This window comes from Myotis nattereri, assembly GCF_964212035.1.
Source record: "Myotis nattereri genome assembly, chromosome: 21".
NCBI lineage: Eukaryota > Metazoa > Chordata > Mammalia > Chiroptera > Vespertilionidae > Myotis > Myotis nattereri.
The window spans coordinates 741,764-754,857 of NC_138097.1; the positions used below are offsets into that span (position 1 = coordinate 741,764).

The 13,094-nt window shown below is 60.8% G+C and overlaps 1 protein-coding gene across 1 annotated transcript in view; it reads right to left on the reverse strand.

Moving 5' to 3' along the window:
• ADAMTS7 (ADAM metallopeptidase with thrombospondin type 1 motif 7) overlaps window positions 1-13,094 on the reverse strand; it is a gene marked incomplete at its 5' end in the record, with an annotated part of 39,943 nt that overhangs the window by 14,973 nt on the left and 11,876 nt on the right. The window contains 4 exons of the mRNA XM_081114784.1: window positions 747-839; window positions 2,286-2,430; window positions 9,376-9,519; window positions 10,792-10,941. Coding sequence (XP_080970910.1) covers window positions 747-839; window positions 2,286-2,430; window positions 9,376-9,519; window positions 10,792-10,941 — 532 coding nt within the window. The remainder of the gene's footprint in view (window positions 1-746; window positions 840-2,285; window positions 2,431-9,375; window positions 9,520-10,791; window positions 10,942-13,094) is intronic.

Consider the following 13,094-nt stretch of genomic DNA (forward strand, 5'->3'; position numbering starts at 1 on the left):
TTTCAAAAAATGTATCTTCTGTTAAAGGTTTAAAGCTTTTTGCTATATATTATGGAAGAAAAATGTAATCATAAATATTAATTTCGTACCTATATTGTGCAATACTTGAAAAAATGGTATAAAAGTATTTTGAGTCGGTGTCTTACCTGTTACGAGGGACTGAAATAGTTTATATTAAGTTTGTATTAAAATTCTTTAAAATGAGCCCTGACCAGTTTGGCTCAGTGGATAGAGCATTGGCCTGCGGACTGAAGGGTCCCGGGTTCGATTCTGGTCAAGGGCGTGTGCCTTGGTTGTGGGCGCATCCCCAGTGGGGGGTGTGCAGGAGGCAGCTGATTGGTGTTTCTCTCTCATCGATGTTTCTAACTCTCTATCCCTCTCCCTTCCTCTCTGTAAAAATCAATAAAATATATTTTTAAAAAAGAATAATTTAAAATTTAAAATAAAGAAAAAAAAGGGGGGTTATCCAAGGAGTGCGGGAGTCCCTCCCAGGCCCCACAGGTGAGCCGAGAGCAGACAACGCAACAGACTCTGAGCTGAGGACGCCTGGGAGAGTCGCTGAACTGAGCCCCTATGTGTGTCCATTGTGCAGACTGGGGCTGGGCTGGGCGGGGCTGGGGGGGCTGGGGGGAGCCAGGGGTCTGCCAAGAGCAGGCACCATCTGGGGACCAGGCCGACACCCCCCCACCACCAGCACCGACCCAGCAGGCGGTCTGGCCTGCACAGCTGGGCCGGGGCGCCCCTACCTTCTGATCCCCGCATGTGGTGCCATCCACCACTGGGTCCTTCTTGGTCTGACAGGCACGGAGCACGGAGCACCAGAGCATCCCGCAGGGGTCCTGCCGGAGGGGGGCGAGAGCCACAAGCTGACCCCCTCCCCGGGCACCCCCCCCCCAGCCGGTGCCCCACGAGTCCCCAGGGCCCCTCCAGGGCCTGGCACCTGGCAGGGCTAAGCCAATGGGACCCTCAGGGGCCCTTCTCGCCTGCTCCAGGCCAGGTGGTGCTATGGGGACCCCGAGACCGGCTGGGCTGGCAGGAGCGGCCTGGCCCCCGCCCACGGCAGAAGCCACGGGGTCTGAGTGACATGCCGTGGCCGTGCCTCTGGGCGACCTGCCCCGGGACCCGGACGCTGAGATGCTGTTTAACCTCTCGGGTTCACGACCGATGTGTCTCTCTCACATCGATGTTTCTCTCTCCCTCTCTCCCTCTCTCTCTCTCTTCCGCTCTCTCTAAAAACCAATGGGAAAATATCCTGGGGGAGGGTTTATAAAAAAATAAATAGAATAACCTCTTAGATTCGGCCTGGCCGGAGGAGTGGCTCAGGGGCTGAGCTGAGCATCGACCCGTGAACCCAGAGGTCACGGCTGGATCCCAGCGTGGGGCCTGCAGGAGGCAGCTGATCAGTGATTCTCATCGTTGATGTTTCGCTCTCTCTCCCTCTCCCTTCCTCTCTGAAAGCAATAAATATATATATTAAAAAACAAACAAACACAAAATAACAAGCCCTGGCCAGTGTGGGTCAGTGGATAGAGCATCAGCCTGCGGACTGAAGGGTCCCGGGTTCAATTCCAGCCAAGGGCACATGCCCGGGGTTGCGGGCTTGATCCCCAGTGGGGGGCGTGCAGGAGGCAGCCAATCCATGATTCTCTCTCATCATGGATGTTTCTATCACTCCCTCCCTCTCCCTTCCTCTCTGAAATCAATACAAATATATTAAAAATGAATAAATACATTTTTTAAAAAAAGAAATCAATGGAAAAATATCCCCGGGTGAGGTTTAACAAACTAAAAATGAAAAAAAAAAAAATAGCCCTAACCAGTGTGGCTCAGTGGATGGAGCGTCGGCCTGCGGACGGAAGGGTCCCGGGTTCGATTCCGGTCAAGGGCGTGTACCTGGGTTGCGGGCACATCCCCAATGGGGGGCGTGCAGGAGGCAGCCGATTAATGCTTCTCTCTCATCGATGTTTCTGGCTCTCTATCCCTCTCCCTTCCTCTCTGTAAAAAATCAGTAAAATATATATTTTTAAAAATCAATAAAATATATTTTAAATATAAAAAAATATAATAACCTCTGAGGTTCAGCTCCAAGTGGGGGGTAGCAGGGGGGCGTTGCCCACAGTCGCACAGCTGGGGACAGTCCCCCCCAGAACTCAGCCCTGGGCCTGGGGCCACCCAACCTGAGCCGCACCTCTCCCAGCAGGAGTCCCGGGCGCCCGTGCCAGGGGGTGAGTCCTGCCCTCGGCTCCCCTCACCCCCGGACCCCCCTCCGCCCCCCCACCACTCACATCCAGGTCTGTGCAGTACACGGAGCCGGCCCCGTACTGCAGGCGGCACTGGTGGTTGGCGTCATACAGGACCCCGGGCAGCAGCGAGGGCTGAGGGATGACGTCCCTGGCAGGCGGGTCATCCAGGCACGTGCCGAAGCCACGGCTGCAGAGACGGGACGGCCGATGGGTGAGGGGGCCGGAGGGCAGGACGGACGAGGGCCGGACAGACGGGCATGCCGACGCCTGCAGGGACTCAATCCTCCCCTGCCCGGCCCAGCCCGCCCAGCCTGACCCACCGCATCCCCTGGCCCCGTGGTCGGCAAACGGCGGCTCGGGAGCCACAGGCGGCTCTCTGGCCCCTTGAGAGTGGCTCTTCCTAAGCCTTAGCAGGACCCTAATAAAGTGAATAACAATGCACCTGCCTATATAGTTTAAGTTTAAAAAATCTGGCTCTCCGAAGAAATTTCAATCGTTGCGCTGTTGGTATTGGGCTCCGTGGACAAATGAGTTTGCCGACCACCCTGGCCGCACGACTCACACCCACCCCCCAGCACCAGGCTTCTGCAAGGCCCCTCTCACTCCCCCCCCATCCAGCCCTCCCCGCCCCCCCAAACCTCTGCACAGCTCAGCCCCCCAGGTGGCCCTGCTCCAGCCCCTGAGGCCTCTGCCCCTCCGCCCGGGGCACAGAGGGACCCCTGAGCTCCCATCCCAGCTGAGGGCCCCCGAGGCCTCTTTGCAAGGATCCGGCCCCGGAGAGCCAGGGGCGGCCTGGGGCAGAGGGTGAGGGGCGGGCAGCCATGGTCAGGCTGCCGGTGCCCCCCTGTGTGTCGGCTCTCGGGGCTGCTGTCCCCATCTCACCGCCAACTGGGCCTCAAGTACTTCACCCCAAATAGACGTGCAGAGCCATGGCACTGAGGCCTGATGGGGGGGTGGGAGGAGCGGGGGGAGGACAGGGCTTTGGGGGCTCGCTGGGCCTGCACCCCGGGGCAGAATGTCAGCTCGGGTGCGGGTGGGTCAGCGTGGCCTGGGGGCTCCCCAATCTTCTGACTCAGCCTGGCCTGGGACAGGCCTCGGCCCCACACCAGGCTCCCAGCACCGACCTGTCGCTCACAACCTGGCAGGTCCGTCCTATATGAGCGTGAGAGGGAGGGCGCCCCAAGGAGGCCCCCCTGCAGGACCCACCACCAGAATCAGGGCCACACGCAGGCCCAGGTGCAGACCGGAGCGTCAGAAACCCCAGTTCCAGCCCTGGCCGGTGTGGCTCAGTGGATAGAGCGCTGGTGGGCCTGTTGACTGAAGGGTCCCGGGTTCGATTCCCGGTCAGGGCACGTGCCCGGGTTGCAGGCTCGATTCCCAGTTGGGGGGCGTGCAGGAGGCAGCCGATCCGTGATTCTCTCTCATCATGGATGTTTCTATCTCCCTCTCCCTTCCTCTCTGAAATCAATAAAAATATTCTTAAAAGGAAAAAAAGAAAAGCCCTGGCCAGTGTGGCTCAGTGGATAGAGTGTCGGCCTGCAGACCAAAGGGTCCCGGGTTCGATTCCGGTCAAGGGCACGGACCTCGGTTGCAGACTCCTCCCCGGCCCTGGTCAGGGCTCATGCAGCAGGCAGCCCATGGATGTGTCTCTCTCTCACATCGATGTTTCTCTCTGTCTCTCTCTCTTCTGCTCTCTCTTAAAATCAATGGAAAAATATCTTCGGGTGACAATTAAAACAAAAAATTAAAGACTCCCGGGGCGTCCGGCGGAAGGGGGTGCTCTGGGTGGAGGACGTGGCATGGTCTGGGGTGGGGTGGGGGGGTCAGGGAGGAGGCGCCTCCTCACTCAGACCCTCAGAGCCAGGGACCCTGCAGGGAGAGGCTGTCCCGTGTGTGTCCCCTCCTTCACCGCCCCCCCGCCCCCCTGACCGTCACCCCAGGACTGGTGCTGGCGGGGGGGGGTAGGGGGGGCGGGTGAGGTCTGTCAGGTGGCGGGCAGCTCTGTGCCCTCCTGGGGGTGGGAGCGGCTGCCTCCTGGAGCCAAGCCCTGTGTGACTGGTCCTCACGTGGGGCCGCCCGCCCAGCTATAATAGGAGCGAGGCGGGCCGGGGGGCAGGCCCGAGTGACAGTCCAGGGCCTGCGGGGTGTGGGCCGCGGGAGGAGCCGGCCGGGCGCGGAGCCGATCGCAGGAAGGAAGGGCCGGCTGCCGGTCCGGTGTGACTCCCCCCAAGTGGACGCTGCTATTTATACCTCTGTGGCGTGAGGTCACCCGGGCGGCCTCATCCTCTTGTGGATGAGCCCAGAGAGGGTGCAGGATGGCCTGAGGCCACGCAGCATCTGAGCTGGGCACAGGGTGGCACTTTCTTATTTAATTACTAGAGGCCCGGTGCACGACTTTTGTGCACTGGGTGGGTGGGGAGGGGGATTCCCTCAGCCCAGCCCGCACCCTCTCACAGTCCGGGACCCCTCGGGGGATGTCCGACTGCCGGCTTAGGCCACATCCCCCGAGGGGTCCTTAGCACTGCTGAGAAGGCGGGAGAGGCTCGCTAAGCTCATCAGCCGTGAGCCCAGCTTCTGGCTGAGCGGTGCTCCCCCCGTGGGAGCTCACTGACCACCAGGGGGCAGCTCCTGCATGGAGCGTCTGCCCCCTGGTGGTCAGTGCGCATCATAGCGACCGGTCGTCCTGCTGTTCGGTTGATTTGCATATTAGCCTTTTATTAAATAGGCTGCATGTATTTATTTATTTTTTTAATTCTCACCTGAGGGTATTTTTCCATTGATCTTTTTTAGAGAGAGAGGAAGGGAGAGGGAGAGACAGAAAGAAACATCGATGTGAGAGAGACACATCAATGGGCTGCCTGCTGCATGAGCCCCGACCAGGGCCGGGGAGGAGCCTGCAACCGAGGTCCGTGCCCTTGACCGGAATCGAACCCGGGACCCTTCAGTCCACAGGTCGATGCTCTATCCCTTGAGCCACACCAGCTAAGGCCTCAGGAGTCTTTTTTTTTTCAGGGAGGACGGGAGAGGGAGAGAGAGAAACATCCACGATGAGAGAATCACGGATCGGCCGCCTCCTGCACGCCCCCCACACTGGGGATGGAGCCCGCAACCCGGCCTGTGCCCTGACCGGGAGTCGAACCCTGGCCTCCTGGTTCATAGGTCGATGCTCAACCCCTGAGCCACGCTGGCCGGGGACCCAGGAGTCTTTAGAGGCGGCTTTCCAGGGTCCTCGGTGCCCCCCCGCCAGATTGCTACACACCCACGGGGCCATCTGCTACGGCACTAACCCCCCCAACTGTCACATGCTCGTCCCCCCAGGTGGGGAGGGCCCGAGGCCAGGCCCCCCCACATCTGTCCCCTGAGCACAGGGCTTGCAAGGGCTCTCGCCACAGCAGGAGGGCGACTCTGAGGTCACGTGGGGTCGCTCCCACCTGGGTCTGGGTGGCCGAGGGGCGTCCAGTGGGCACAGCCGGGAGGTCCCAGGACCTCGGAGCCTCCCCCAGACCCGCGAACACACGGCCCGAGGCACCTGCCGTGAATCTTGCTCACTCTGCCCCCACCCGGACTGGGGAGAGGCGGGTCCTCTGTCTCCCATACCCCCTCCCCCCCAGCAAAAAGACGGGGTGGGGGGGATGCCCGGCCAGTGTGGCTCAGTGGTTGGAGCACCAGCAGCCCTTGGACTGAAGGGTCCCGGGTTTGAACTTCGGGTTTGAACCTCACTTGCAGGCTCCATCGGGGGCCTGTGGGAGGCAACCAATTAGAGTGTCTCTCTCACATCGATGTTTCCCTCTCTCTCTCTCTCTGTCCCCACTCCCTTCCACTCTCTCTAAAAATCAGTAGGACCCTAGTTGGTGTGGCTCAGTGGATAGAGCGTCGGCCTGCGGACTGAAGGGTCCCGGGTTCGATTCCGGTCAAGGGCATGTGCCTTGGCTGCGGGCACATCCCCAGTGGGGGGATGTGCAGGAGGCAGCTGATCGATGTTTCTAACTCTCTGTCCCTCTCCCTTCCTCTCTGTAAAAATCAATAGAATTTATATTTAAAAAATAAAAATCAAAATCAGTAGGAAAATGTCCCTCGGGTGAGGAGGATGAACAACCACAAAAAAGACAGAGGGCCTGGCCGGTGTGGCTCAGTGGATAGGGCGTTGGCCTGAGGACGGAAGGGTCCTGGGTTCGATTCCCGGTCAGGGCACATGCCCGGGTTGAGGGCTCGATCTCCACTAGGGGGCGTGCAGGAGGCAGCCGATCCAGGATTCTCTCTCATCATTGATGTTTCTCTCCCTCTCTCTCTCTCTCTCTCTCTCTCTCTCTCTCCCTTCCTCTCTCTGACGTCAATACAAAGATATATAAAAAATAAAATAAAAGGGGACAGGCTGGTCCCACAGTCCCCATCCAAGTACCCCCTCTCCCTGGCCTTTGGGAAGCGCCCCCTGCGGGACCCTCCGAGGTGGCCTGGGCTGCCCGTGGGGGAGGTGAGCACCCCTCCCTGGCCCCCCTGGCCCCAGTGTCCCGCACCCTCGGCCGAGGCCCTGGGAGGCCTGGTGGCTCAGCGTCACCCTCTCCTCCCACCCCCGGCCCGGCCCTGGGCCAAGTCCGTTCCTAGTGCATTCCTATCGCCGAACGGGGACAGAGGCCCGTCTGTCCGTCCGTCTGTCCAGGAGCCAGGGTGCTGGGCAGGGCCCTGGGTGGGGGCAGCGGGGAGCTCGCCCCGGGGCAGGGAGGGAGAGGCTGGTGGTGGGAGTCTCCAGCCCATTCTGGGCCCCCATCTCGGGGTGGGGGGGAGACACACACACCCCGCCTTGGGGCTGGCGGGTCAGCTCTGCCCTCCACCCCGTCCCTTATCAGCTCTGACCTTTCGCTCGGACAGCACTGCCCCGGCCTTGAATGCTGAGCATGCGGCGGTCAGGCGTCCCAGCACGTCCAGCGGGCGGTGGCTGCGTCCCCATGGGAATCCCGGACCCGCACCCTCGTCCTCCGGGCGTCCAGGCTTCGGGGGGGGGGTGGCTTGGCCGACGGAGCGGGCAGGAGCCTGGGCCCGAGCCCTGAGTATATCTTATCTTTTTCCTCCCCCTTCCTCTCCCACGACCCATGACCCTGCCCTCCTCTTACCTTGTGTGTGTGTGTGTGAATTCTCACCCCAGGATATTTTTACATTTCTTTCTCTCTTTTTTTAATATATTTTATTGATTATTTTTACAGAGAGGAAGGGAGAGAGATAGAGAGTTAGAAGCATCGATGAGAGAGAAACATCGATCAGCTGCCTCCTGCAGGCCCCCTCCTGGGGATGTGCCCGCAACCCAGGTACATGCCCTTGACCGGAATCGAACCCGGGACCTTTCAGTCCGCAGGCCGATGCTCTATCCACTGAGCCACACCGGTTTCGGCTTTTCTTTTCTTTTTTAAGAAGCATTTAGTGCATGCTTCCTTTTATTTTATTTTATTATTTTTTTAATATATATTTTATTTATTTTTTTACAGAGAGGAAGGGAGAGGGAGAGAGCGTTAGAAACATCGATGAGAGAGAAACATCCATCAGCTGCCTCCTGCACACCCCCCACTGGGGATGTGCCCGCAACCAAGGTCCATGCCCTTGACCGGAATCGAACCCAGGGCCCTTCGGTCCGCAGACCGGCACTCTATCCACTGAGCCACACCGGCCAGGGCCAGAGTCGGGTTCTTAACCATCCGATTGGAGGAGTCTCCTCTGCGTCCACTCCCTCGCTCCCTCCAGGCCCCCCTCGCTGCTAGAGCCACAGTCCTCGCCCTCAAACCCCACAGGGAGTGGACGTCAAGAAAAACAGGGCAGCCCTGGCCGGCTTGGCTCAGTGGATAGAGCATCGGCCTGCGGACTGAAGGGTCCCGGGTTCGATTCCTGCTCAGGGCACACGCGTGGGTTGCGGCTCCATCCCCAGTGGGGGGCGTGCAGGAGGCGGCTGATCCATGATTCTCTCATTATTAATGTTTCTCTCTCCCTCTCCCTTCTTCTCTGAAATCAATAAAAATAAATGAAAGAAAACCTTCGACAGCAAAGAAATAGTTCCGATCGTAGCTACAAGGAAAGACAGACTTTGCAGGGAGCAGAAGAAAAACGAAAATCCGTGTAACAACCCCAGAAAGATGAGAGAGGGTGCCAGCCCCTCTGAGGTTAAAGGGCAAGAGAGAGGGGGGCAGAACTAGGATATCGGGGAGCAGCCATCATTGTAAGAAAGAGTGATCGCGCTCGGTCAACCGGGATGGTTCTGTTCTGATTAAAGAAGAACCTTTTAGGCTGATGGGACCTGGGAGCTCACCTGGAAGGGCAGCCCAACCTCCCCGCCCGGGAGCTGCCTGTTACCATGGAAACATGACAACCTGGTTGCAGAAACCAGGGCCCCCAGCTCTTTGCACACCCACAGGCCTTTGCAGACCCCCAGCCTTTGCACACCCCCAGCCCTTTGCAGACCCACAGGCCTTTGCAGACCCCGCCCCCCCACCGTTGCACACCCACAGGCCTTTGCAGACCCCCAGCCTTTGCACACCCACAGGCCTTTGCAGACCCCCAGCCTTTGCAGACCCCCAGGCCTTTGCAGACCCCGCCCCCCCACCGTTGCACACCCACAGGCCTTTGCAGACCCCCAGCCTTTGCACACCCACAGGCCTTTGCAGACCCCCAGCCTTTGCAGGCCCCCAGCCCTTTGCAGACCCCCAGGCCTTTGCAGACCCCAGCCTTTGCAGACCCACAGGCCTTTGCAAACCCTCAGCCCGCATTGCCTGTGAACCGCCCACCTGGCCCACCCTTTGCCTCCTTCCCATGCCATCTCTGTCCTTCTCCCCAGTGTAAGCAGCCGCCAGTGGTGGGGGCAGAGCAGATGTTTGTGGGTGACCTGCTGCTCCCCACGCTGCCGGCGGGATTGGCATCAGCGCTCACAGATGATGCCAGCCTGTCTCGGCCGCATCGGCTCAGGGAGGGACAGGCGGCCCCGGCCCACTTGGTTGCCTGGTGACACTAGGAGGGTACAGGCCTCTCCCTGTCCAAAGCCACCGCCCCTGCGGGTCCCTCTGCCCGGCACCTCGGCACCACTGTCCTCGTCTCCTGCCCAGACCCCGACCTCGGGGTCCCGGGCCCTGCCCTGGGCGGGGAGGGGGGTGCTTACTCGAGGAAGCGGGTGATGTACTCGCGGCTGCACTGGGACCAGTTGAGGGGCAGGGAGTGGTAGAACAGCTGCGGTGACATGATGAAGGGCTGTGTCCCCTGTGTGTCGCACTCGTTGCCGACCCCGTCGTGCACGATGCCCAGGCTGCAGAGAGCACAGCCCCGGGGGCGGGGTGAGTGGGTGGAAGGCGCTGGCCACCCCCTCCCGCCCTCCCCTCCGCCCCCAGGCCTGCAGGGGGCCAGATCCTGGTCCCAGGGCTGGCTCACCCCCCCCCCCCAAGGGCTGTGTGGCCTCAGGGAAGTCACTGCCCCTCTCTGAGCATCAACCCATGAACCAGGAGGTCACAGTTGGATTCCCGGTCAGGGCACATACCCAGATCTCGGGCTCGATCCCCAGTAGGGGGCGTGCAGGAGGCAGCCGATCCATGATTCTCTCTCATCGTTGACTAGAGGCCCGGTGCACGAATTCGTGCACATTGAAAGGAAATTAATTAGAAGAAATATGTTAGAGGCCGGGGAGGGACCGCAGGCGGTTGGCTCCAGGGTGTGCCCGGCCCGTCTTGCCCAGTCCTGATCAGCCGGACCCCAGCAGCAAGCTAACCTACCAGTCGGAGCGTCTGCCCCTGGTGGTCAGTGCACGTCATAGCGACTGTTCAAGCGGTTGTGATTGGACACTTAGCATATTAGGCATATATATATATATATATATATATTTCTAGCTCTCTCTCTCTCCCCTTCCTCTCTGAAATCAATAAAAATGTATCTGTAATAATAAAAGTGTAATATGCTAATTAGACCAGACGTCCTTCTGGATGTCCTTCCATGCGGACATCACGTGTCTCCATCCCCAGGGAGGGCGCAGTGGCTCCGAACAGGGTACCTGCCCAGGGCCGCGGAGCAATCAGCAGCAGGGGTTTACTTGCTGGAGATATTGAAGAGTCAAAAATGCAAGTCCTGCCCTGGCCGGTGTGGCTCAGTGGGTAGAGCGTCGGCCTGCGGACTGAAGGGTCCCGGGTTCAATTCCGGTCAAGGGCATGTACCTGGGTTGCAGGCACATCCCCAGTGGGGGGTGTGCAGGAGGCAGCTGATCGATGTTTCTCTCTCATGGATGTTTCTAACTCTCTATCCCTCTCCCTTCCTCTCTGTAAAAAAGCAATAAAATATATATTTTTAAAAAAATGCAAGTCCTGAGGCATTGCCCCCTGGGGACGCCTGGCCTGTCCCAACCCCTCAAACAAGCCCTGCTCAAGGCCAGGGGGCCGAGGTCCCCGAGGGCCTCTCTCCTGCTTCACAGGGAAGCGACCTGGCTGTGGACGTGGACGGGGACACGCGGGGACCTTCCCTGGGATGCAAGACCCGTGGACCGGGCTGCCCGGGGGCCCCCAGGTGGGAGGCGGCGGGAGGGGCTGCGGGGTACCTGTGCCCGAGCTCGTGGGCCACGGTGAAGGCCATGGGCAGGCCGGAGTCCTCGCTGATGCTGCAGCTCAGGTGGGGCTGGCATATGCCCCCCACGTGGGCCAGGCCCAGGGTCTCACAGGGCTGGTCCTTGTTGGTACACAGGTCCTTCCTGCACAGACAGAGGCGGGACGTGTCCTCCAGGCTGGCCTGGCCCCATGCGGTGCCCCCCCCCCCGCCACCCCCTGAGCCAGGCAGGGACCCCAGGGAAGGAGCTAGAAGTATGCCCACCCGGCCGGCGTGGCTCAGTGGTTGAGCGTCGGCCTAGGAACCAGGAGGTCACGGTTGGATTCCCGGTCAGGGCACAGGCCCGGGTTGCGGGCTCCATCCCCAGTGAGGGGCGTGCAGGAGGCAGCCGGTCCGTGATTCTCTCTCATCACGGATGTTTCTCTCTCCCTCTCCCTTCCTCTCTGGAATCAGTAAAAATATATTTTAAAAAGAAGAAGAAAAAGGATGCCCGCCCATCAATCCGGCCCCAGCAGCAGCCGCCGGGACGCAGGCGCCGGGGTGCCCGCAGACCCTGCCGGATGGGCCTGGGTCGGGGCAGCAGACCGTGCACAGGCCGCCGGAGCCCAGCTGCGGGAACGGAAGTCCGCGGGGAACAGAAAACACGGCCTCGGAACAGACCGGCCGGTGGACTCGTGCGATAAAACGGCACAGAACCGAACGCCACACACAGACAGACACACGCGCGCACACACACACACACACGCACACACACACGCACACGCACACAGGTGTGTGACAGTGCGACATCGGGCGATGGTGGCAGAAACAGCACGTTGGGGACGAACTAAATGCAATAAGAATATGAGTCACGTCCTGACCAGTTTGGCTCAGTGGATGGAGCGTCGGCCTGAGGACTCAAGGGGCCCGGGTTCGATTCCGGTCAAGGGCATGTACCTTGGTTGCGGGCACATCCCCGGTGGGGGGCGTGCAGGAGGCAGCTGATCGATGTTTCTCTCTCATCGATGTTTCTGACTCTCTATCCCTCTCTGTAAAAAATCAATAAAAATAAAAATAAAAGAATATGAGTCCCGCGCTGATAACCGCGATTGTGCTGCTCCTGTTAGAGGAGGCGTCTTCTGGCCGGGATGGGAGCTGCAGTGGGACCTGGGAGCTCACCTGGAAGGGCAGCCCATCCTCCCACCCGGGACCTGCCTGTTACCATGGAAACATGACAACCTGGTTGCAGAAACCAGGGCCCCCAGCCCTTTGAGGACCCCCAGCCCTTTGCACACCCACAGCCCTTTGCAGACCCACAGGCCTTTGCAGACCCCCAGCCCTTTGCAAACCCCCAGCCTTTGCACACCCACAGGCCTTTGCACACCCCCAGCCTTTGCATACCCACAGGCCTTTGAGGACCCCCAGCCTTTGCACACCCACAGGCCTTTGCACACCCACAGGCCTTTGCAGACCCCCAGCCCTTTGCAGACCCACAGGCCTTTGCAGACCCACAGGCCTTTGCATACCCACAGGCCTTTGCAGACCCCCAGCCCTTTGCAGACCCCCAGCCCTTTGCAGACCCCCAGCCTTTGCACACCCACAGGCCTTTGCAGACCCCCAGCCCGCATTGCCTGTGCACCACCCACCTGGCCCGCCCTCTGCCTCCTCCCCATGCCATCTCTGTCCTTCTCCCCAGTGTAAGCAGCCGCCGGTGGTGGGGGCAGAGCAGATGTTTGTGGGTGACCTGCTGCTCCCCACGCTGCCGGCAGGATTGGCATCAACGCTCACAGGCGATGCCAGCCTGTCTCGGCCGCATCGGCTCAGGGAGGGACAAGCCGCCTGGACCCTTGTCCAGTTACAAACCCACCATGATTTCAAAATGGAAAGATCGACCGAGTCCCAAGAGGGAGCCGGGCTGGGCTCCCTGAGGTCCCCCCCCCACCCCCGGCTCCCCGTCCCCCCGCCTCCCCGTCCCCCCAGCTCCCTGTCCCCCCGGCTCCCCGGCTCCCCGTCCCCCCAGCTCCCTGTCCCCCCGGCTCCCCGGCTCCCCGTCCCCCCAGCTCCCTGTCCCCCCGGCTCCCCGGCTCCCCGTCCCCCCAGCTCCCTGTCCCCCCGGCTCCCCGGCTCCCCGTCCCCCCAGCTCCCTGTCCCCCCGGCTCCCCGGGCCCCCCGTCCCCCCAGCTCCCTTTCCCCCTGGCTCCCCGGGCCCCCCGTTCCCCCAGCTCCCTGTCCCCCCGGCTCCCTGGCACCCCGTCCCCCCGGCTCCCCGTCCCCCCAGCTCCCTGTCCCCCCGGCACCCCGTCCCCCCGGCTCCCCGTC